This window comes from Sciurus carolinensis, chromosome 13 (assembly GCF_902686445.1).
Source record: "Sciurus carolinensis chromosome 13, mSciCar1.2, whole genome shotgun sequence".
Taxonomy (NCBI): Eukaryota; Metazoa; Chordata; class Mammalia; order Rodentia; family Sciuridae; genus Sciurus; species Sciurus carolinensis.
In genome coordinates, this window is record NC_062225.1 from 41,448,034 (window position 1) to 41,474,471 (window position 26,438).

Below are 26,438 nucleotides of genomic sequence, written 5' to 3' on the forward strand. Positions count from 1 at the left end.
ATGGGAACTCTTTTAGGAAATTTGGCTTTAAGAAGGTAGAGAAAGAGGAGCTGGGTGGATGTAGGGTGTGTGTTTGAAGATGGGAGACACTTGAACCCCTTCTGAGATTATAGGCTCACCAACCATAGCTAAGCAAAGAAAGAGGTTGAAAGTAGGAAAGAGTGAAAAATAATGAAGATAGTCAAATTTTGAAGAAGACAGAAAAGGTTGGATTCTAGGTAGATTAAAAGCAATCTGAAAATGGGAATTCTGTTCTTTTGAAACAAAAAATATTGTTAACTTACTTTCAAAAAGATATAGGTGGCTGCTTCTCTTGCTCTAGACTGTCTTTATCTGATGAACTTTAATTATATTTTAAAATTGATAAAACTTGATAACAAATACAATGTCCTTTGATAATTGTCCTTGATATTCCCATAATATTAAAATTAGAGTCCTTCAGATGTTACCTGGGAATTTGTTTGATGATCTATGAAAAACACGTATTTATTTCTCAGATGAGAGAGAGAAAGGGAATATCATTATATGTCAGTCTAGCAGGTTGGTATTTATGTGACCTCATCTGCCTTTTTAAGGGAAGATACTTAAGAGATCAATGCTTTCTGACCTGTTCCTCAATTATAGCCTGACTTACATGACTGGTGGTTGATTACATTACATTGATGATCTAATTTATTCCTGATGTTTGTCACAAGTTGAGCTTCTGTTAGTTAAGCCTTTATTACCTATAAGATTAAAACTGAAGATAGTGTTCTTGGACACCCATTTTATACTGCCAAATACCAAGTTCAATCATGAAAAAACAAACAAATGCATTTATAGTAATTTCCTGAATTTATAAAGAAAAAGTCAATGTGGTAAATGATCCTTTTAAAGAATTATTCCTTATCAAATGACTGAGACTTTTAAAAATACCAATCCAAAGAAGTTCTAATTAAAGACATTTTGTTTTTCTGATAAATTTCTCTGGAGCAAGTGAATGCTTCAATGCTGTATGGACTTTGAAACTGCAATCAAAATTAGGACCATCTGTTTAAAAACTATCATTGCAGATTTGGTGGGTAGAAACTTCTTTGAATGTTAAAAGTTGTTCATATTGCAATGGTATCTTCATTTTTTCCTTCTCCAGCTCCACCTCATCCTCTTCCCATCTCACCTTCTGCTTTTATTATCATTAAATACTTATAGCACACAGTAGTCTTCATCTTTAGCAGAGTTTGTAGACAAACTGTTTGCTGCTACTCTTGGTTATTGTGACTTCTTCCCTAAACAGTTAATGCTTTCCCAACTGTCTTCCAAAAGTAATCCAATCAGCTTTTACTCCCAATAAAAACTTCTTCCTTTGATGTCTGGAAGCAACTCTTCTTCCAAATGGATGAACAACACCTTTGCAAGAGTGTTGCCTAATTTATATCCACATAGATTGGCTTCATCTATATCTGAACCCACAGAATCAAAATTTTCCCACTTTACTCCTCGCGTCACCATGAGAGCAGCTTCATTTTTCCTGTCACCTCTGATGAGATTCAGGCAGTCACCAGGTGAGACTTAGCCATATTATTATCATTTTTATAATAATAAAGGTCATAAACGCAGAGTGTTGAGTGGAGCCATTATGAATGAAGAGCCATCTGTACCTTCCTATCAGTGTTTATTGTGAGGATTAAGAGCATAAGGTGCTTTTAAGATGGCAAGACCTTATACAAATGGGAGGAATTATTGTAATCCAAACATGTAAAATATATACAGAGGCATACAAACCAAATAGCACTAATGCTTTCCTCATACAGCTCTGGGTAGTTAGAATTTGAAGGATTTCTTTTCCCTGAAAATCACAGCCTTCCAGCTGAGTTAAAGAAGAATTTTGGTCATCATGAAAGAAGAGCACAAGTTAACAGTCCACCCCTGGATGAGGAAAGGAATACTTCCTCCCCAGCCTCCTCCTGAACCCCTCCAGTCCTATGCATAGCCTTCTCTGTCTCCCTGGCTTTTTGTGAGGATCACTTACTGCCACTTGAGGGATGACATCTCTCACCTTTGGAGCTTTCAGGTTTGAAAAATTCTGACAAACACCTATGAAAGCACAAAACAGCACTGTACCATTTAAATTTGAATCTGTCTTCCACTTCTGTGACAGTTTTTAAAGGATCAGCAATCCTTTTATTTAAGTATGAAAGGAAGAAAAAACTCAACCAACTTATAATAAACAAAACGATTGGAAATTCTAGCCACATCTTGAAAAGAATTAAGAGATCATTTTTCCATAGGGTCCCCTTCCCCAATGCCTGTGGGACTTTCTTGGAGGCTTCCAGCAGAAAATTGTTTCAGAAATTCAACCTGGAGTTTGCTATTCTCCCTGCTCCTAAAGGGCCAAAGTGTCAAATAGTGGCTTGGAAAGGAAGCCACCAAAGAATTGCCAGGCCATTTCTCACTCCATTAAATTTCCAAAGAGTTATATAAGATGGGCATGGAGGGTACATATACATGTTAGCTAAATAAAGTTAATTATTTAATTAAATGATAATTAAATATTAAATTCCAATCACACCAGCATATGTTGTTCCCTTCTTCTCTTACCTGTTGTTGGGGCTCAGAAAACAATATCCCAAAATGAAGGTCTCAGAAGCAGACCTCAAAAAAGCAGTCTCTCTCTGACCTTCGGTCCTCTTACTTCCTGCTCCCCTTTCTCTCTCTCAAAGCAAACCATGGAAACTAGGGTTTCTCTTCCCCATGGCAAGTCACAGAGACCTTTTTTCCCCAGAGCAAACTATAAAGCCTAAAAATATTATTGTACTCTTCCTTTCACCTTTCCAAAGGAATATTGCATGAGAAGAAGAATCTGAACAAACAGACTTTGCTGGATTTCTCCACTCCATTAGCATGAGATCATATGCTTTTTGTATAGTCACATTTCTACCTGGTTGTCCATGCTTCATCGAATCTAAGCATAAAAGTAGAGGCAGTTCTCTGCACTTTGGGTCTTCAGTCTGAAATATCCTGTGTCACATAAAACAGTAATCAAATAAAATTGTTATGCTTCTCTCTTGTTAATTTATCTTATTATACAGGTGTCATCCATGCCCCATTATGATGGGGCAGAAAGGGGATCATCCCCTCCCCTTTCTATCCCTGCACTGCCCATAATTTGATTTTAGTGTTTCTTGTATCACTAGAACTATAATAACCACTACAGGAATTTTTCACTAGAATAAATATGATCAGTAGACCTCATAATTCACATGAGAGCTAAAATAAGGAAACGACAGAAGTACTCAATGAAATGTTTTCCTTGAGTCTTACCATGATTCACTTCTGTGCTTATTTCCATTGTTAGCTAAGTTGTCCCTCTCAGTACTCACAGGTGTTGATTCCAGGACATTACTTCCCTGCATAGATATGAAAATCCAAGGATCTCAAGTCCCTTATACAAATGATATAGAGGTTGTATCTAACCTACATGACCTTCTCCTGTTTGCTTTAAGTCATTTTGATTATGTATAATACCTAATATAACATAAATGCTATGGAAACAGTTGCACTGTGCTGTTTAGAGAATAATGACAAGAAAAAAAAGTTTGTCCATGTTCAGACCAGATGCAATTTTTTCCTGCATTATTTCCAGTCTATGATTTGTGGACTCCATGGATGTGAAACCCATGAATCTGGAGATTTGAGTTGAAAGATAGTTTATAGATCTTCGGAGTTTCTTTTGAAGACCAAACTAAGAGAAATGGACCTTTGGGCTTGACTTTGGTGTGATGCTTCATAGTTTACAGAATATCTTTGTTCATAGTTTCCTTCCATCTGTGCAACAGCAACTCTTGAGTAGGCAGTATTGCAGATGAAGAAACTGAGTCTCAGAGAATTCAAATGACACAGCCAAGAAGTAAGGACTCTTAATTCTTTATATCACCCCATGTTTCCCTATGCATTTAAATACAAAGATAACAGGCTATAAGGAAAGCTAATATAAGAAGACTGAAATATAAAGAATAAAGATTAAAAAGAGGTACAAATGCATTCTATTGTCTTGTACAAAGAATGAATTTTAAAAATTAATAAAAAAAGATTAAAAAGAGGATCATAAAAGTCACATTAAAAGGACAGTCTTGATTTTTAAAAATATAAACACAAACATACATCTATACAAACACATAAATTTATGTGCACACAGTACTATTTATAATATATTATAAAAAATGTAATTTTTATAAAATAGAAATATATATTATGTTTATATAATTATAATCTGTGCTTTTTCCCTTCTATTTGTCTTCTGACAGGTGTGGTGGTATTAATAAATTGAAGGCACTAGGCATAAAACATCTGAACTAATGTATGTTTCTGTTGATTCACTTGTGGCAGTGTTGACACTGGAGCTGCTTGTAGACTATCTTCTCACATATAATAATTATTATTTAGTGATGGCAAAGCTCTGTGGATGTGACCAAAGTGTCAGTGACATAAAGAAAAGCCTGTTTAAATGATCTGCAAAGCAGGGCCACAGCTGTAACTTTGCCCTGGCAGAGCCTGTCAAGTAAATAGCATGATCTTTTCAAACACAGCCATATTATTTTCTTCTTGGCATTTGTAATTTGTTAAAACTCTTAGTGTGCATGCCTTTCTTCCTAATAACAATGGCATATGGCCAATCTCTGTACTTATCTCTTGCACACACATTACTTCTATGTATATTTAATCTAGTTTTATATTTGAAGGAAACACACACAGATTTCGCTGCAAATTTTAAACACATTCTGTGACTGCTGTGATACAATTTATAACTCAGTGATATAACGTTCAAAAATGCTTTAAAAAGAAGAAATTTCATTAAGAGATGATATAAAAGTAGCCCAAGATCAACTGTTGGCTCTGCTTAGAAGAAAAAACCCAAAACCATGATGCTTCAATACTGCTGATATTTGATTTTGTAAGTCATACTACATCTGGTATTTATAGGCTTAGTCTTATTGCTAGAGCCTCAAGAGCATCTGTCTGGGATCTCAGTCATTGTCTACCAATTTATTTGTACCTTGGTAGATGTATGAATATCCAACAGCTTTCTAATTTAGAAATGATGGTAGATTTTCATAACTTAAAGATTAGATACTGAAATAAGAGCCACCTATCGTCATTGTCAACAAAATTTATTGTTAACATAAAACCCTTTAGGCACGACTTTTCTTCCCATACAATTATACAACCTCAAGGTTTGAAGGAACTTTGAGATTGTGGAAGCCACTCTTTCCAGACAATTGAGTGCATTGGTTAAGAATTGGAGCTCTGGAAACAGACAGTATGGGCCTACATCAGATTTCTTTCTTTCTTTCTTTACAGAAGTCCAGTTACCTGGTTTAAATAACAATTGTGACAAAAAGCAGAAAGAATTAAGGAATGATGTGCTGATGATCCATACAAAACACCAAACATTTTAGGTTGTACATAATTAAAGAAATATCTTACTTTTCAAAATACTGTAATTGCCAATACACAGAGGCATGCCTCAGGTGGGCATAGGAATGCAATTTTTAAAAGGAAAAAAAAATCACACTGGAACTACTCAATTTCATTAAAACAACTGAGCAAGAAAAGCAACACTGAAGTTCCGTACTGATTTTACACATTTTTTATACAGTACCTTGACTTAAATCCAAGAGCAAAAGTTAAGACTCTCCTCCTCTGTTTTTGGTAAACAACTACATGGTAAACTTAGATGATCCCCCCCTCCCCGCCGCCTCCCCCTCCCCCATTACCAGGGAGTAACCTTTTTAATATTTTATTTAAAAGAGGGCAGGTTTGGCACTTTTATACTGATGTCACCATTGTTAATATGTCTTGGGATCTCAGAAAGATTCATGTTCTTTATAGTTGATACAGCGTGGGCTGGAGCTTCCCCTAAGTCAGCCTCAGATTTATCCAGTTTGTTTTGTGCATTATTTTGTGTAACAATCTCATTCTTGTTGGTCTCTAATACCATTCCCCCATCACCATTTCTGCAAGAATGTTGTGAACCTTGTCTACATGGAAAATTAAATCCAGTTCACAGACATTTTCAAAACATTTCTCTAAGGTTTTCACGAATACTTGAATTAGATCTAAAGTGCCAAGTTCACTTTCTGAAGAAACCACACAGAAGACAAAATATAGGGTTGCATAAGTCTGTAAATCAGATCCTCCAATTAATTAGACTTAACTCCATAGGTCACAGTAAATTACACAGCTTAAGACTGATTATCAAAATCCTCCTTCTAGGAAATTACAAATATTTTCATCTCAGATACCAGATGGAAAGTCTCTCTGATGATTTGCTGTTGTGCATCTTCACTATAGGACTGGTAGAACTTGGAGAACCGCGGCTTCCCGCGGTTGTTGAAAGTGAGGATCGCCCTGATAGCGGCTGGGCCGGGGCAGTCAAGGTGGGCGCTGGGGGCCAGGGCGGGTGCAGGCAGCGAGCCTCGCTTCGGGATCTTGACAGCGATGCTTCCCCACCCGCACCCTCCCTCTCATGCCAGGTTTCCATATGTATATCTCGTACAAGCCTCTGAGTCTCGTCTAATTCTGTTTGATTTGCTAAATGCAGATAAAATAGAACCTTGTTCACTGGGTTGCCATGATCCAATGAGATAGGACATGGATATAAAGGGTGCTCAAGAAATATGAGCTCTTTAGTTCCTACAGCCTCAGGAATCCTACAGCGTTCCTGTGGCCGTTACTCTCAACCCTTAATTGAACTTTTAGTGACAATGAACTTTTTGCCTCTTAAAAAATCTCTATCACAATTTTGAATCACTTTGACTCTTAGAAGTTCTTCCAGCGTTTCTCTCTCTCTTCCTCTTGCCTCCTGTTGACTCTGATTGTACTTTCTTGGCCCTTGGGGGTGATGTGGGTAGAGATAATCTGTTCCACATTACAATTCTTCCTTCAAATAGTTTCAGACAAATCAATTCGGTTCTTCCCCCTCCCCTTCTGTGAGTCGTCTTTTCCCCAGGTAAAATATTTCCAAATTTTTTCCTCTTGTGATGTGTCCAAAGTCCCCTCATTACCACTGTGATTGTTCCTCTACTCAAACTCTTTCAATTTTTTTCCCCACACAACATTCTTAAAATGTGATACACACAGCTAAAGAAAATTGTCTAGGTGAGGACTATGAAGTTAAGACCATATGAAATTCTGATTCTGAATAATAGCAGTTTTATTTTTTCACATCCAATTTTGAAATCTTTTACTTCTTTTCTTGCCTGGTTCAGTGCTGAATAAAAGGGAGATACAGTCTTTATTCCTTGTTTTCTGCATTTTTAAAAGGAATAATTCCGATGTTAAATTTTGTATCCGCAAGCCTTGCTTCATGTCAAGCAAATTTTAGCCAAACTTGCATTAGGACTCTTGGAAATATAAGCATGGTTTTGAGAAGCACAGAGGTTTTTTAAGAAGTGTTTAATGTCTATGATATTCATAACAGACAAACTCAAGCTGCCTTAGGAGTATAAATAAAAACAAACTTAAAACTATACTCCTTTTGAGAATTTTTATTGTCTAAAAGCTGTACTTTTTATGTACCTCATTTTACTATGAAAATGCATCTGCCTTATCCTGAGGATGAGGGAGTATTTCTACTACAGACTCTCTCTCCAATGATTGTTCAAATATTAGCCAAATAAAATAAATAATCTCAAACATAACTAAAGCAAACATACTGTGAAGCTTGATCCCTTTGGCAGTAGTGTAAGACTGAAGCCTCTCTGGTACTGACCCCTTAACCTTCATTTAAAAAGCCTAAGATCCTAACAGTTTTTTGGCATCCAAAGCACACTGATTCTGGCAACATCAAAGTTCCCACATCCAGAGGTTATCTAACTGGTATTCTAAATCTACAAGCTGGTCATTAGTCTATTGATATTAAGTATTCATTAGCTATGATGGAAGATGTAAATAAATAGTAACAATTTGGAAATATCTTTGAGTATGACATGAAAAGCAAAAACAATGAAGAAATTGATAGATTTAACTTCTTAAAAATGAACACCTTCAGGGCTGGGGATGTAGCTCAGTGGTAGAACACTTCTCTAGCATGCAGGCCATGGGTTCAATCCCCAGCACTCCCCCCCAACAAAAAAATAAAAAATATATGTATATTCCATTAGCAAAATGCAAATGACAAACTTGAAGGAAATATTTATTTGCATATTTCAGAAAATGGTTAAAGTGCTTAAATACATAAAACTAAAAAAAATTAAGATACACACTCCAGGTGAAAAATGAACCAAAGACATGAACATAAATTTTCCATACCACAAAATCCAAATGGCCAATATACATATGAAAAAAAAATGTTCAGCTCCACTAGTATTTAAAGAAAAGCAAGATAAAGGGCTGGGGATATAGCTCAGTGGTAGAGTACTTGCCTAGCATGTGCATGTCCCTGGATTGGATCCCCTGTCCCCTGTACTGTTGTAAAGAAAAGGAAAAAAGGAGGGGAAAAAAAAAAAAGCAAGATTCTAATTTGTGCCTATAAAATTGGCAAGAATTTCAAAAGTCTTTTACCCAGTGGTAAAAGCCTTTTATTCAGTGGTAAAGCAACAAGAAGATGAGCCACTCAATATTCTATGCATTGCTAGGAGTTAATCAGAAAGAAGTATAACATTTTTCCACAACCATGTTGCATTCTAATTCCTATGTATAGAATATTACTTCATAAATAAAGTAAAATAATTTGTATAATCATAAAATTGAAAGAATAATGTTTGATGATTTGGAAAAATGTTTAAGGTTTTTAAGAAAAAAATTTAGAAAGTGGTATTACAGTATGATTTTAAGAGAAGATTAGTCAAATAAATTATAGGATATTAAAACAGTGTTATAAAATAATATTTAATAATTTATAAACAGTATTTCTTTATGATCCTAATTCTACATCTCATAAGAAATAGGCTATTAAAAAGAATTAATTGTCTTAATTTTTTAAATATTTGACAATAAAAATATATTATTTTTGTAATCAAAAAAATTTTTTTTAAATGTTATGTACTGGACTTAGCCATTATAACTTGTAGAATACTGTTAAAACAAAATGCTTTTTCTCAGTGAATTTAATAAGTATGCTTTCAACAAAAGTGATAAAAGTGTTGAATAAAACAGGGTACAAGAGAGAAACTTATTTTTATTAAAAACAAGAACATCAACAAAACCTCTCTCTTCAACTGAAGCAATTCATTAATTAGTATCCCTTGAGCATCTTTCTCAATCATGTCTATAAAGTATTAAAAGTCTTAATGAAATACTTTTCTGAAGATTAGATACACACTTCCTGATGAATCAGTCCCTTATGATTGCAAGAAAGAGAGATACATTCAGGTCACCTTAAGGAATGGGGTTAAACAGGGCTGGGGGTGTGGTTCAGTGGTAGAACACTTGCCTAGAATGTGTGAGGCACTGGGTTTGATCCTCATCACCACATAATTAATAAAATAATTATATACATCTATAATTAAATATATTAGAAAAAAAAGAAATGGGTTTAAACATCCTGTGCTTAGAACTAAATAGCTTCCAGGAACCAAGGCCATTCTGAAGAAAAGGCTACTCTCTCTTATTGCCTACATGGTACCTGCTTCTGCTTCAGGATTTTCTTTGCTCTCCTTTTGTTACTAGCTAACCAGTTCCTCCTACATTGCCCTACTCTAAATCATAAAGAGAGCTAATCTGATTGGCCACTACCATGAAAAGACTAGCCCAACTTTGCTTCCCTGAGCATATGGATGGTGGAAGCCATTTTCATTTAAAAGAAACACTAGGTATCATAGGCCTTGTGACTGATGTGACTACGAGCAAGCTGCTAATTCTGACAAAGTAGAAAGTGAGACTAGAGTGACATGATTTGTTCATAGTAAACACACTCTGCTTAATAAGAACCAATTTTACTTCTAAACATGCTCCTAGACCAAAGCATAGGGAGGATAAAAGAAAGAAAATGCATTTTTAAACCTTAAAAGGCTTATGTAATGCAGTAAAAAATATTAAATTTAAAGAGAAAAAGAGAAAATGGAGGAAGAAGCAATATTTGAACAGAACATGACCAAGATTTTCCCCCAAATCCCAAGTGTATCAAAATATAAGAAGTGGTATATACCTCAAGAGATTTACATGGAAAAAAAAACGTAAAACTCACATCTAGATATATCAAACACTAAAAACTGAAGAGAAAAATTCAAAATGGTCAGAAAAAGACACAATACCTTCAAAGAAACAAGGTAAGACTGACAGCTGACTTTTCATCAGAAATAATAAAAACAGATAATAGAATATTTTCTTTAAAAATGTAAAAGAAAACTGCCAACCTAAAATTTTACACAGCAAAAAATCATTCCAAAATTAAAGTAAAATAAAGACATTCCATACCAAAAAAAAAAAAATTAAGAACTGAGAGGTTCTGTTGCTAGTAAACTGATACTGAAACAAAGAGGAATATAATCTGAGAGAGAAGCATAAAGGAACAAAGAACAATATAAAGTGTAAAAATATGTATAGAAAAAAATCTGGATAGATGTAAATGTATATTAACTGCCTAAAATAATAATAACATTGTAGTGTTTTGATTAGATGTAGAATTAAAATATATGACAATATTAACACAAAAGATAGAACAGAGGAAAGAAGAATAGCCTGGAGTCCTTACACGTCATGAAAGTGGTATAATATTAATTTGCATTTAGATTCGAGGATACATTTTATCTCTGGAGTAACTACAAAAAATAATAAAATAATGTATCATTAACAAGTTAATAGGGTAAAAAATAATTAAAAATAAATCTAAAAGAAAGCAAGAAAGGAGAACAAAGGAAACAGAAAAAGTGGGACAAATAGGAAACTGGTAGTAAGATGATAGATTTACCCAAATTTTTAAATATTATTAAAAATGTATATGGACTAAAAGATAAAAATTGTCATAATAATTGAAAAAGACACTTTATGCTGCTTACAAAGCACATCTTAAAATTATAGAGAGTTTGGAAGTTAAATGGTGGGAAAATGTATACTAACTAAGCATTCATAAAAAGAATGTTATAAACCACAGTATATTTTACAACATGTCTAGTACCACTAAATTGGACATTAAAAAGCAGCACTTTTAAAAAATTTTTAAAAATTGATCTAATTTTTGTACATGACAGTAGAAAGCATTTATACATTTTGATAGACCATACATAAATGGAGTGTAATTTCTCATTTTTATGAATGTACATATTGTAGGATAACATCAGTCATGCAGTCATATATGTACATGAGGTAATAATGTCTTTCACTCTACTATCCTTCCTAACCCCATATCCCTTCCCCTCCCTTCACTCCCTCCTACCTAATATCAAGTAACTCTATCTTCCCTAGTCCTCCCACTCCACTTATGGGTGAATTAACATCCACATTTCAGAGAAAACATTCTGCCTTTGGTTTTTTCGGTTTGGCTTAGTTTGCTTAGCATGATATTCTCCAGCTCCATCCATTTACCAGCAAATGCTATAATTTCATTCTTCTTTAAAGCTGAGTAGTATTCCATTGTGTGTGTGTGTTTGTGTGTGTGTGTGTATGATATACATATCACATTTTATTTATCCATTCATCTGTTGAAGGGAACCTAGGTTGGTTCTATAGTTTAGCTATTGTGAGTTGAGCAAAAAGCAGCACATTTTAAAATGATAAAAATAATTGATTCATTCAGGAAGTTATAACAACTTCAAATTTCTAAGCTCTTAGTAACATGGTTTTGAAATATCAGAAAGTACACTGACAACAAAAAAGAGATATGGACAAATTCACAATCAGAAAGGAAGATTTTAACATAGCTCTGTGACAGATAGCAGAAAAAAAGGAATATAGAAGATTTCAACATAATAAACAAACATGACCTAATTAAACATACATAGAAATGACATTGAACAACTACGGAAAAAAAAAGTTATTTTTAAGTATACCTGGATATTTGTCAAAACTGGGGCCATAAAACAAATTTCAAAAAATATCAAGGGTTTGGAATAATATAGAATATGTTCCCTAATCACAATGGATTTAAGCTAGAAATCAATTACAAAAAGATAAATAGAAACTCCCCAATGTTTGAAATGAACAATACATTTCTAAATAATTCATGGGTCAAAGAAGATATCCCAATAGAAATTAGAACACATTTTTAACAAAATGATATTGAAAATACTACATATTAAAATGTATGGAGTACAGGAAAAGACAAAGGAAATTTTATAATCCTTAATGCATATATTTTTAAGTCTGAAAATCAATGATCCATATGTCCACCTGAGAAGTAATATCCAAAGGAAAAAAAAATTAAAGCCACACAGAATAGAAATAAGGAAATAATGAAGATTGAAATATAAATTATTTAACCAAAAAAATACATAACACCAACAAGCCATATACTTTTTCTTTGAAAAGACTAATACAATTGCTAAATTCCTATTAATATTAATCAAGAAAAAAACAAAGATATAAATAATCACTATCAATAAAACAGGGATAACTTTCCTTTGCTATGAATACACCATGGTGAATCTCACCATCATGTACATCCTAAATAAAATAATAGCAAGTAAGTCTCATTACATTCTTTGTAGTAGTGCAAAATGGGAAAAAAACCCACAAATTTCCACCATCATTTCTATGAGTAAAATTCATGATAAATTCAAAGAGCAGAATATTAAGCAGCAATTAAGATGAATGAGCTACTGTTGCCCATGACATGGATAAATCTCAAAATTGTAAAGCTGAGTGAAAGAAGCAAACACAAAAGGTGCATGATGTAGGCCTTCATGTATATAAAAATAATATCAGGCAAAATTAATTGATAAACACAGAAATCAGGATAATGGTGATTCAGAATGAAAGGGGGATGATTACTGAGAGGCATAAAGGGGTGCTTCTGGGGTATTGATTGTGGGGCATTCCATTTCCTGGATTGGGTGCTGGTTATACAGGTGGGTTCACCTGGTCAAAATTAGGAGAATTCTGTGCTTATGCACACGTGCACTTCTCTGTGTGCATGTTATACTTCAATTAAATTTAATAAAAACATTTTCTTTAAAATACAGAACCATTCTTGCTTGAATTATTACCACTCTTACTGGTCTACATTATTCAGAATCAATCATTCCATTTCTCTAAAAATCAGAACTCTGATTGTAACTACTTCCTTCAGGATTCCCAATTCATTGCAGTATAGATGTGAAATGGCTTAATATTTCACATTACTTAATACTCCTTCCCCATTAATTATGCTAGCTAACTCACTTATTGCTGGGTGTCAGCTTTTAATTGTATCTTGGCTTGATTCCATTTATCTATCAGCCCCTTCGTTATTGAAATCATCTCATTCTAGCATGAAAGACTCAATTTTGTGACTTAATTGTTTAATTTTCAACTTAAACATCAAGCTGAATTTAAAACCATTTTTTCCTCCCTTTCTTTCTTTACCTCCAGACTTGCTCAAAGGTAGACAAGTTTGTTGCCTGTGGCTTGTGGTGTGTGTGTGAGTGAGGTGACAGGTGCTCCTCCCTTTACACCCTTTCCTATCCTTTTAGCTAGTGGGTCTCTTCTGAAATTAGGGCAGCAGCCCTCCTGTACAGTGAGAATGGGAAGAAGGGAGGGAACAGAACAACCTCATGAAGGTTACACCTCACAAAAGGCAGACCTGCTATCTACCCTCCTCTGCTTTATACTCCAAGGAATAGGAATGGGGTGGCTTTGGGAATGTTAACCATAGGGCAGCTTCTTCATATTGACATTTCTTGTAGGGTGGCCTAACTATAGGTGGCCCCTCAACTTAGAATACATGTGCTTACCACCTTCTGTGCACAGTTTTAGACTTTGGCCAGGGTCCAGGGAACATCCCTGTTGATATTCTATTATACTTGTCTCTAACCACCTTGAACTTCTGTTAATCTTCACAGCATGTGTTGAAGTCAAAAGAAAGAAAAAGAACAATTCTGTATTAACTAAAAATACAGTGAGGGAGGAAATGGGATACAGGGAAAATTGCAGTGATTTTCTATTTTGCAAAGCAAGCATCTTCAAGAAAATATGGAGAGTTGGGTTATTCATCTATACACATATAATAAATAATTCAAATTTATTTGAACTCTTTACCTGCATGTACACCTTTCATTTTAATATCTATTTATAACATTTCTACTTTTACAGCTTTGATGTGATTGAAGATCAGAATTAAACATAACTAAGCAATGTAAAATATACTGTTGGAGACAAAGTATACAATTTATTAAAAGCAGAGAAACACAATTGAAAACAATCCAGAAGGAACTAGGAGGACTGGGATATAACTCAGTGGTAGAGAGTTTGCCTAGGAGGCATGAGGTCCTGGGTTCAATTCCCACCATCACAAAAACAACAAAAAGACCCACAAGGAGCAAGGTGTGTAATTGGTGTAAGAATATAATATTTTATTATAATCAATAAGAAGTAAAAAACAATTTTCTTCCAGAAAGGGGAACATAATTTATAGTTATACACCTATAGTATATAAATATGTTTAGTACAGTAGGACTATCATTACTAAAAATGGAACTTATTCAATAAAATGACCATTGCTTCTAATCAGAATCACCATTCATTTGACAGAACTGAGGCTTCTTTAAGCAGGGTTTTGCTTTTCTGATCTTCTTCCCTCCGCGTGACATTCTCATCTCCTACATAGTTTGACACACAGAGCAGCTGCTTGATACAGCAGATGAGCAGTGTATCACAAAGAAATGCCACAGAACCAGAAAACTAGAATATAAACAGCATTTTAAAAGGGAAAGAATTTTCTAATAAAAATGCTCAATGGGGATGACTTTGAAGGCAAAGTATTAAAGTCAGCCTTGAAATATCACTTAATATAGTATAAAAAATTCCTTTCATGAGCTTTTACTTTCTCTATAATTCATAGTCTGGCTTTCTTATAAACCTTTGCAAAGTGCTATGAATAGAAAATATTGTATGAAGAATTCAAAAAGCTTTGATTATTTATTAACAATTTGATGATTATAAGATTACATTTCAGGTAATTTAGAATGAGTTTTTTTAAATGTGGATGCTGATATAGAATCATATATAAAGATATTATACCTAAATATATAATTTCTTTTAAATTTATCTAGATTGTTAGAAATTTCTTCTGACTCATTTTGAAGCAATAAAGTGAAAGACATATTCATTTAAGATTTCATTTCTAAACTCTTTACTAGTATCAAATGCAAAGAATATATATATTTATTATGGCAAGGAGTAACTTAAATCACTCCCCAAATCAATTTCTTATCATATAAGATAAATAATTACCAGACAATTTTGCCTCTTATTAAAGAGAAACAAATCATATTAGCTTTCAGGTTTTTGTAAAAATAAATAAGTAAACCATAAATATAATTAAACTCCAATTAAATATATTAAACAGTTATTATATAAGCAACTATTTCTCTGAACATCAGCAATGGTACAAGAACTAAACAGTTTAATTCTATAGGGCTATTTATTAATCTTTTTAGAAAGGATTCCCAGTATTTTAAGACTAGAAGCTCCATACTTCTCTCTTTACATCCCTACATTGAGTAGTAGATCTTGCTTATGGGGAACTCAAGTTATACTAGTCCCTGATTCCCTGAAAGTGGATCCCCTCTTGTGAGCTTCTGAATTTCAAAAATGTGTTTGCCTATAAAAATTGTGAGCATCAACTAACAAAATATTTGGAAAGTTTTTTGAGTCTTTGGACCATTTGTGATTCTGCATCAGTCAGAATATAAATTTGTGAAAATGAACCAGAGGAAGTTTCACCCCACATCAGACAAACTTTATTTGTTTCAAGCAGTAGGACTGTTTTCAAACCACATTGCTCCTCTCAAATTCCTCCTCTAATTTAGTTTTGCACCATTATTGCCTCTTCCTCTCAATTTATTTTTAATAGTATTTCTTCCAATTCTGAAATGCATATTCATTACAGGAAATTTGAATAATAAAATTAAAAGGAAAAATACCAATAACTTTTTCAATTTCTTTTGCCTGGATTTTGGTGAACTAATTACAATCTGAAAAGGGTGTTCCACATTTTTTTTTCAATGCTAGAAGAAAACATCTTTAAAATATTTCACTCAGGCTTTTGATAAATTTGGCTGATGTGCATGGACTTTTTCAATGATTAATTGCATTCACTAGGAAGGTAATAGAAGTATTATCTAGTAGGTACAGTCAAATTCAGAAAATTAAATGCTAGCAGTATTTGGCTTAACTGTAGGTATTTCTTCTTTATAAACATTCATAGATGTTGAAATGATAGCTATCGTGTACAGTTTTATTTAATGATATAATTTTCATATTAACCACAACTGTACAACATCATTATTCTCACTTTACAAAACAAGAGTCCGAAATCAAATCAATCACACAGCTCTTGGGTGGTAAGCTGAGAATTCAAGATGTTTGGCCTCTCTGCTTCCAAGGGCATTCTTCACACAACAGCCCAACAGCTTACTATGGGTATCATAATCTGCCCTGTGGTTGGGTACTTCAAATCCCTAATCCCTCCTCCTTTTTAAAAAAATCTAATACTAATAATGTTGGAAGTAACATCTTATATAAAACTTTGTTTCTATGATGATTTTCCCTAAGCAGAGTCTTAAAATTTCTCTTAGGCCATTACAGGCAGGAACACTTTTAAGGTTGTTTGTACATATTGTCAGTTGCCTATCTCACTGTGATTGTCCAAATAATAAATCAGCTGAACTTGAGGCCTCCAGTTTTACTGTACCCTTTACAAAAATCTTTGTTCATTTGATAGATGAAAATGAATTCTTGGTTGTAACTTTTATTTATTTTTTGATTGCTATAATTCACTGTGTTTTAATACATCAATTCGCCCTTCTACCGAGTAAAACTTTACATAAAGGTTGGCTAAGTCCTCGAACTAAGACTGGGAAGCCATCGGAGTGCTCATTAGGTTTTTTCTCTCTTTATTCACTCAGTCATCATTCGGTTCCAACTTTAAAGTCCCTTCCTGACTTCAAGGAGCCTGTGGACTAGCAAGAGAGACACATAAAAATACAATTACAGAATCGCCAGCACTGGGACCAAAGTAACAACAGGAAGATGCTTTGAAAAATGCAGAGGAGGTCACCTAAGCCAGCTTTAAAAAGGTTCTGGAAGCCTTTATGGAGGTACCAAGACCTGTACACCATCTTGAAATGAAGAAGTTGGCCAGCTTTTCCCTGACATCCCCAGCTGCAGTTAGCTGCTTCTTCATCAATGTTCTTTTATTAGAGCACTTACAACAGTGCATTGTACTGATTTGTTCCCATGTCTTGCACTCTCTCACTAGACTGAGTTTGATCCCTAGTTAGCCTAGCACACTTTCCCAAAATGTAGTAGAAATGCAATAAACATTTGTTGAATTATTTTAAAATTCTAGCCAAAAAAACTATGTCTTCCTATGCCTTCCTCTTGACATTGGTATGAATATGTGTGGTTTTCTTTTTGATTTTAAAATTAATAGTTTGCCACACACCCATCAGAAAGGCTGGAAGGAAAGGAGGGGAAAATATCAAGTGTTGGTGAAATATATGATGTAAGAAGAATGTTCATACATTGCTGGAAACAGGAATTGGTACAATACTTTTGGAAAACTGTTGGCAATCCCTACTAAAGCTGTGTCTTACAGCATCCTCTACCCCAGAAATTTCCACTCCCAGTTATACACTCAACAAAAGTGCATGCATATACTCATCAAGAGGCATCTTTTTACCAAAAGCAGCACTATTCATAATTGCTCCTAACTATTTGTACATGTTGGGATTCATTGTTACATAATTGTACATGCACATAACAATATAATATGGCCAGTCTAATTCCCAAGTTATTTTCCCTTTTCCTCTCTTTCCTCCCTCTAGTCCCTTTCCTCTATTCCACTGATCTCTCTTTGATTTTCATGAGATCCACCCACCTCATTTCTTTCCCTTTTTCCTCTCTAGCTTCCACATATGAGAGAAAACTTATGACCCTTGACTTTCTAAGTTTGAGAACCAGATTTTATTTAAAACTCCTACTGTGTGATTGCTTTAATTTGAAGTATAAAAATTGGCAAAATTGTCCTATGCTGAGACACATAAAGGGAATAGGATGGAGAAGCTCCTGGGGATGCTGATAAATTTATGTTTCTTGACCTAGATATTGATTCATTCATTTTTTGCTTTTCTCTATATTACACTTATATGGTTTTGATTGTGTGTTTAATACATCTTGAGAGAAATTTAGGAAATACAAATATGTCCAGAAAATTTTAAATCACCCATAATTCCACTATCCAGAGATGACTACTGTTATTATTTTGGATTATTTACTTTCAGTCTTTTTTTGTTTGTTTTTAAGCCAGTGGACACATGCACACGCTCCTTCTCCGGACATTTTACACACACACACACACACACACACACACACACACACACACACACACAGATTGAGAGAGAGAGAGAGAGAGAGAGAGAGAGAGAGAGAGAGAGAGAGAACACGCGCTACTGAGTCATGAACAATCTTTATGTTCTGCATCCATTCTATATTTCTCTCTAGAAAGGTAGCACTACTTTACAGTCCCACTGGCAAGGTTTGAGGGAGCCTTGTGGTGCAGTTGCAGTCCAACCTCAGGTGGTTTATTACTACTTGTGATTAGTTTTAAGACGGTGGGGCTTAAGACAGGACTAAGGGATCTGCGGTGTGCAGCACTGCGGGGGCGCTAGGCTCCCAGGGCCTGGAACCCGCTCTCCCCAGACCTCTCCCCGCCAGGCAAGAGGGCTCCGAATGAGGCTGCAGCGCGTACCCCGAGTCCGCCGCGTCTTACGCCGCCAGGTTGCCGTGGGAACCGCAGAGCGCGGCTGCGCCAGCAGACCAGCCAGACTGTGAGGGGGCGAGGGACACTGAGGCCCAGACATGGAGCTGCCGGATCCAGTTCGCCAGCGGCTGGGAAACTTCAGCCGAACCGTATTCAGCGACTCCAGCCGGACCGGGCCGGAGTACAGTGAGGGTCCGGGTGAGTGGCCGAGGCCCGATGGGTGTGGCCGCGCGGGTTTTGGAGCGTCCAGATTTTGCCCGGACCTAAAATGGCGATTTCGCCTTCAGCTGGTTCTCCTCTGTGCGGGGAGCTCCTTGGAGGAGGGGCTGGGCCCGGGTGCCGAGGCCCGGGCTCATCCAGGCTCCCGCCCCGAACCCGGCCTGGTCTGGTCGTGTGCCACCTGGCTGGCGCATTGCAAGCGCGGCAGCTGAGATGGTGCCAGCTTTTGCGCCGCGTGAGCTGCCTGGGAGGGGACTCAAATAAAAATAAAAACGCCTCCTTCACAGCACACCGGTCCACCAAAGCCAACTTTGCTTTTCCTCTGCAGCTCCGGCCGGGGCATTTCCAACCAGGATCGGGGGAACAGCCGAAGCATCTCCCCTTCCTGATCCCTCAGCCCCAACTCCGGTGAAGTAGATGTGCCTTTTCTCCTTTTCTAGCAGAATGAATATGTTCCACACGAGGCCATTTTCCACCAGAAGAGATGGAAAAAGAAAAAATCTAATGAGTCATTGTAAACCGCCATCCACTGGAGTGTCAGCTGCCATACTAACAAGGCCTTCATCAAAACTCGCCCTCTTCCCTGCCGTCTTCTCCTCTTCTATATATAACTCTTTCCCTAAATCTAGTCACAAAATACCACGACATAATGATGCTACATTCAACGTGATGACAAGTGATAATGCAGTTTCCTCTGAAACAGTTTACGCCTCTTAAATCATTATGATAGACAGCATATTGTCAATCAAACCTGTGTGGTTTTCATCATTGAGCTCTGCAGGGAAATAAAAATCTTTTCCTCTGCTTTGGGGATTTTTAGAAGGGGGCAGAGAAAGGCAAAGTTAGTTCCTGCAGTTATATCTTGTCACCGTGATCACGTGCCTATTTCCCAAATGTAGGCCTTTTTATGATTTAAGACATGCAGAGAAAAACGTGAAAAATTAATTTTCTCCTTTGTGATTCCAAGGGTGAGGATTAACAGACACTAACATCTGATAATACAAGGTATTAGGGGTCAGCAGATATTTACTGAAAAGGACCAGATAATAAATATTTCACACTTTGCAGGCTATATGTTCTCTGCAACAGCTATAGACAATAGTAAAGCCATAAAACTTTATGGACACTGAAATTTAAATTTCAATGTTTTTCGAGTGTCACAAAATATTGCTTTCCCCCCCAACCTTTTAAACATAAGAAAAACTATTTTTAGCTTACCAACTGTATGAAAACAGGCAGTTGGCCAGTAGTTTGCCTGCCGGATTATATAACATTTTAATTTAAATTCCATTTACAGAACTCAACATTTTGCAAAATTTAGTAAATTTGTGTCTTGTGCTTTCAAAGTTCATTTACATATTAACTTGATTTTCAGTTGCATGATTATAACTTTGATCTGCTGAAATACAGACAGCATAACTTTTAAGATGTTCATGTATAAAAATTATTCTTTGAAAAATTTTGACAACAGCCACTGCTCCAAAGTTTAAAGTTTTCAACTTAATTAATGAATCATTATTTCTCCACATTCTATTCTTTGTGAATCTGAAATAGTTTTATTTGTACTATAATAACAAGTTTATGTCACTCTCAGGCCACAGCTGACCAAAAATTATACTGTTGTAATGAAAAAAAAAAAAAAATTCTAGACTAGTAAGTTGTCTTCAGACTTAACATATTTTTAAAAAATTCATTACTTTATCAGTAGTAATTTAATAAATTGGTACAACCAAAAGATCATAATAGCCAGGTATATTCTTGAAGCTAAAGGAAACCATTTTTCTGTAAGAGACTATGGTTATTTCTTATTTAAAAATTACTAAATGACAGATAAAAACTCAGTTGTGGAAAAAGAAAATAGTAATGTTTTTAAGAAATTTACTTTAGAGCCTTTGTAAAATTTTACATTTAGAGCAGTCAATTTCAAAATATGTATCTGCTCTTAAGAATTTGGTTAATTTAGGATGTATCTTATAGGGTTCGATTTTGAAAAGTTAAATTCTTAATTTTGTGATCTTCTCCTTTACTTGAAAACAGAAGGTATTAGGTTATCAACCTTAGATAAATGAGACTTATGTATCACAATGGCTACCCTGATAATGTCTTTCCTTATGACAGTATGTTTTCATCAAATTATTCTTTCTGCTTATGTGTATTTGGTATTCAGAGAGTACAAAGTAAGATGCACGTTCTATGAGGGTCTCAAATCTGGGTAGGACATGTCTGTGCTTATAATGAGCCCATAATACATATAGAAAAAGAAAGGGGACTAATATTTGTTGAGGGCTTACTGAGTGTGCTAGACATGGTTCCAGGGTGAAATGATTTGTTATTTCTAATCCTTATGAGCAGCCTTTGAGGTAGTTTTAATATCATTTTATGGATGATGAAATTAAGGCTCTGAAAGGTTAAATGATTTATCCCAAGTCTGGCATCCAAGTTCAGACAGGCTTGAGGAGTTCTGGGTTTACATGGACCCTAAAGCACATGGTCTTTTCAGTGCACTAGACTGGGCAAGGGGAGAATGGTTCTATGCCAACACTCTCATACACAGTTTAAAGTAATAAGTAACTGGAGGGGAAAGAGATTTCTGCTGGGGTGGGGGAATATGATCAAGAAAGGTAGTGATGGCTTGGGCATTAAAGAATGGATAGAATTAGGGTATGCTGAAAAGAGGGATGTACCTATAATTTGAGGAGATTAGTTTTTATATGGGATTAGTTTGTGATTCATTTATGTATTTATGCATTCATTTTATAGACTTCACAGAATTCTACAGAGGAGGCAATGATAATTATTGTCTGTTCAACAGGATTCATCTTGATATTCCATATTTAATTTATAACTGTAATGTGCAAAAAAGTCAGCAGACCGTAATGGCAAAATAAGCAACTGAAGAATTTGAAACATACCCCCAAGTAATCAATATTTGAACTAAATGGTGTTAAGATGAATATTCCTTTTACTGTCAAGGATTATTAAGAGGCCTAAAATTTGTAGTTTAATTGAGCCAATATTACAGTTATGGAGTTTCAGGAATAAAAGGATTCATAGGGCAGAGACCAGGATTAAGAGTTTGTTCCTTTTCTGTTTCTTCTGTAGATAATGAAATGGTCTCCAGTTTGGCATTGCAGATGTCACTTTACTTTAACACTTACTTTTTCCCACTTTGGTGGGTGAGCTGCATTATGATGCTCCAGATGAAGGTAGGTCTGTGCTTTACCACTGAGGGCTCTTTTGCTCATCCCCAACATCGTTCCATGGTTAATAAAATTAGAGTTCTAAGTCTTTTTTTTAAATCTTAGGTCAGTGTTACTGTATGTGAGATTTTACAAACATGTTTTCTTTTTTTGTTTTGTTTTTAGTATTCAGTTTTGCCTGATTACTACAAATTCATTGTGATCACTGTTATCATCCTAATAACCTTAATTGAAGCCATCCGGTTATACCTGGGTTACATGGGAAATCTACAGGAGAAGGTAGGCCCTTCTCTTCCTCTCAGGGCTACCCATAAATGCCGTAAGGTTTCATGCTAGTGTAAGGCATTGTGGGATAGTAGAAGGAGCATCAGGCCTGAACCTAAGACCTGGCGCCAACTTGACCACTCCTCTCACTGTTGTCTCTTTGCTGAATCTCTTGAGCTCTGGTTTCTACATATATAAAATGAAGAAAATAACATTGATTTCTCAAGTTTGTTGAGACTAAGTGAATTGATTTATATTAAGTATGTGGACATAGTAAGCACTTAAGAATTGATAGGTTTTCATCTTCATATTGGCCTTGAAAATATTTGGTCAATTAAATATGTCTGTTTGGATCCTGAATAAGAAAATGAGAAAAATCATAAATTCATTTCCTTTGCCAGGCCCATGCTTTTTGAATCATTGTGCTGCCTAAAGCAGAAGCACTTACAGTAACCAGAATGTTGGGATAATTTTGTGGTTTTTTTAGACCCTTCATAATTAGGCCACACCCAGCATATCTTACCAAATTTCTTGCCATTTCTTAACCCAACAATCCATTCCAGGCCAATGTGTTGATTTCCAATGTGTTGAGTCATGCTCATCTTCACATATTTGCTTATTTACCTTCTTCCCTCTGCACAACTTTAAAAGACTAGCTCCTTGATATCTTTCTTTCACCTACCCTAATTACATTGTCTTACTTCTTATAGCATATATACCTCTAAATGTTGCATTTAATGATTGACTAAAGTGTACTATTCTAGTACTGTTTCACATTGTTTGTTTTCTCATTCCACACTAAGATCTCTAAGGACACAAGGACCACGTCATACTTCTTTTGAATTACCCACAGAGCCCATATTGTAGATTCCTAGTAGTGCTAAGCACTTGTTTATGTGTATAAACAAAACTCCACATTTTCCTGATCTAATCACTATTTATGTGTATCATTGCAGGTTCCTGAGTTGGCTGGCTTTTGGCTTTTGAGTCTTCTACTGCAGTTGCCTTTAATTCTTTTCCTGCTCTTTAATGAAGGCTTAACGAATCTGCCCTTGGAAAAAGCAATTCATATCATCTTCACTATCTTCCTTACTTTCCAAGTTATTTCAGCATTTCTTACCTTGAGGAAAATGGTCAATCAGTTGGCAGTTCGTTTCCATCTCCAGGACTTTGATCGGCTCTCTGCAAACAGAGGAGACATGAGAAGAATGAGGTCATGTATAGAAGAGATTTGAATCATTGCTATTAAGTGCAAATCTAAAAGACGATTTTAGATAATTACAAGCATTAGGAAAACTCAGAGATTTAGCATAAAAAAAAAGGACAGTGCAAGTTTTTTGAGTTGTGTGCTGTCTAGCTCTGAAACCCCCAGACTGGGGCAATAAGACTTTAATGTACAGTATGTGAAAGCGGTATACTAACCCTAAAACCTAAATGTTGTCCACCTGCTGCTAAACTTTTTGTTGTTGATTTTTTCAGGTGTGTAGGTATCTGTCTATTGTCGTTGTAGCTTACCAGTTTTACTGTAATATTTCTAGTTAGAATCTATAACTAGAAATGTGTATGTTTCTTTTAAACTTGTCAGTTACCCATATCTTGGCTATATGTTTGACCATATATCTCTAAACACATAAAAATGGTAATCAGTATTCTTGCATATTAGACTGTACGTATAAGCCAAGAGACCAAATCTTCAAGTCTGCAAGGGTTAAATTAAATCCTAATCCTTATTTTTTTTAGCTTGTTATAATGAAGAAGACAGGTGGTTTATCATGGTATTTAGGAAATATTTCTGTGATAAAATCCTAATTTTCATAAACCCATGTTCAGTATTTGTGGTGGTGGTATGTAAAATGTTTTTACAATAAATTATAAACTATGCTAAAGTATAAGCAACATATGCTAAAGTATAAGCAACAAATCATTCCTGTCTGTGTAATTCTTTGGGGCTATGGTTTTGTTTTGTTTTTGTTTTGTTTTGTTTTGTTCTGTTCTGTTTTGGTTACAGAATTGCAGGGAAATTAAGAAAAAAATATTAGAGATCCATCTATGTAGCAGATTCTGTGGTAAACACACTAAATTAACCCTTGTGATCTTATCTGCTAGATAATTATTCATTGAAGAGCTCCTACAGACCCAATAAATTCACATGAGGCTTGATTTGAGGAGCTAAGTTGACCAAAGGCTCGTGATCCTAAATGAGCTTGTTTCCTTGCAAATAGAAGAAAGGAATTTAAATAGGTTAAGAACAAAGTTGTGTGGTTATATCTGAACATTATGTTTTAGTGATTATTGGATTGTCTGAAGGAACATAATATTTTTATTTCAGATTTTCATTCTGACAGGGAAGTATATACCTTTATACATTTTTACTGAGGGAATAGTGGCTACTTTGAAAACTGTTATAATTTTCCTTTTTTTTTTTTTTTTTTTTTTGCAATTCATCCTTTTCTTTGGAGTTCCATAATTTGCCTTATTTATTCTTACATTGCTTACTTTTAAAAAAGTATCTTTGCTTCCCATTCATTCTTGATTATACCTGACCTATTATGTTAATTTTATTATTTCTGCTTTTTATTATTATATATAAAGTTCAGCCAAAGAATTCTACCCCATGCAGTGACTAATTAGTCTTTCTCTATATCAGAATACTCATGAGGTACACTGTAATAATTTGAAATTCAAAAAATAATTCTATGAATATTTTTCAAAACCTCACATTTGTTTGCATTTATTTTCCAGATAGAAACAGATGATTCCATAAGAAAACATAAATTTAAATCTACGAAGCATATAAATTAGGGGGATGATTCAGAAAGATTTTAATTTCCAGATTGTTTCCAGAGTTTTATTTTAAATAGGGGAGACTTGGATACATTTAAACTTTAGTTTATGAATAAGAGATTAATACCTAAAATGTTAGCCATTATAAAAAATGCTCAGATGGTAAAAATTTTGAGAATAAAGTTTGATTGATTAAAATTTTCAGGTAATTTTGCTGTAATAAACACATTGTTTAAAATACAGATATAGTAAGGTGGAAACAAAGAAATGAAAAATGTAATTTGAGACCTGACCAGGTCATTTACTTTTTATCTAAACAATAACCATGAGTTTTGTGTTATGCTGAGCAAGAGATTTTTCTTGGAATATACTTCATTCCTATGTAAGTGAATGAAATTGAGGTAGAAGAGATATTTACATGTCACCACATTCAGTATCTAGGCAGTCTTTATCCTGATTTTATTTGAATCTATTTGTCCTTAATTGCTATATATCCTTTTCTCTAAGGGCACAAAATTGTTCTGAAAATTTCTAGTTAAGATGTTGAGCTTCACAAGTATTTTGTTTTCCACATATTTTTTCTCCCAGAGGCTTTTTCTCATCAGAGACAGAGTAGGTGTGAATTCCTGTATATCAAAATGATTTTAAAATATTGAAATTTATTAGTTTAATATATGTTTGAATGCATGCTGAGTATATACAAGAAATACTGGAGGGTTCATAGAGAAGATGGGCTCCCAATTCTCAGGGTATGATGTGGGAGGTAAACATCTGCACAACAACCTTAACACAAAGTGGAAAAGTGTAACTTTATGAGAGGGGTACATTGAATGAGTTACTACCCCTTTAAGTACCTGAGGGTAACAAGCCCCTGGCTTCCCATGCATCCATGTCTGTGCTCCTAGCATTGAACTTCCAGGTTAGCACATTAAGCTTTCATCAACATCAATTAGCATCCACGGTGCTCCACGATGGAGGGGAGGGGTCGATATCAGGTTAAACGTATACCTGCTCACTCCCACCTGCCAGTACAAACAAGAAACTGATTGACAGAAAAGACAGACAAGTGAGTGATCATACTGTGTGGTGGGGCA

The 26,438-nt window shown here is 35.0% G+C and overlaps 1 protein-coding gene and 1 pseudogene across 1 annotated transcript; one reads left to right on the forward strand and one right to left on the reverse strand.

Annotated features, from left to right (window-relative positions):
- Positions 1 to 5,776: 5,776 nt before the first annotated feature.
- LOC124962871 (AP-3 complex subunit sigma-1-like) lies at positions 5,777 to 18,977 on the reverse strand (annotated as a pseudogene).
- Tmem17 (transmembrane protein 17) lies at positions 18,549 to 24,853 on the forward strand. Its single transcript, XM_047523417.1, has 4 exons — positions 18,549 to 19,075; positions 22,199 to 22,302; positions 22,462 to 22,575; positions 23,517 to 24,853. The coding sequence occupies exons 1-4, from the start codon at positions 18,976 to 18,978 to the stop codon at positions 23,793 to 23,795; spliced, it is 597 nt and encodes a 198-aa protein (XP_047379373.1). The 5' UTR covers positions 18,549 to 18,975; the 3' UTR covers positions 23,796 to 24,853.
- Positions 24,854 to 26,438: the final 1,585 nt, after the last annotated feature.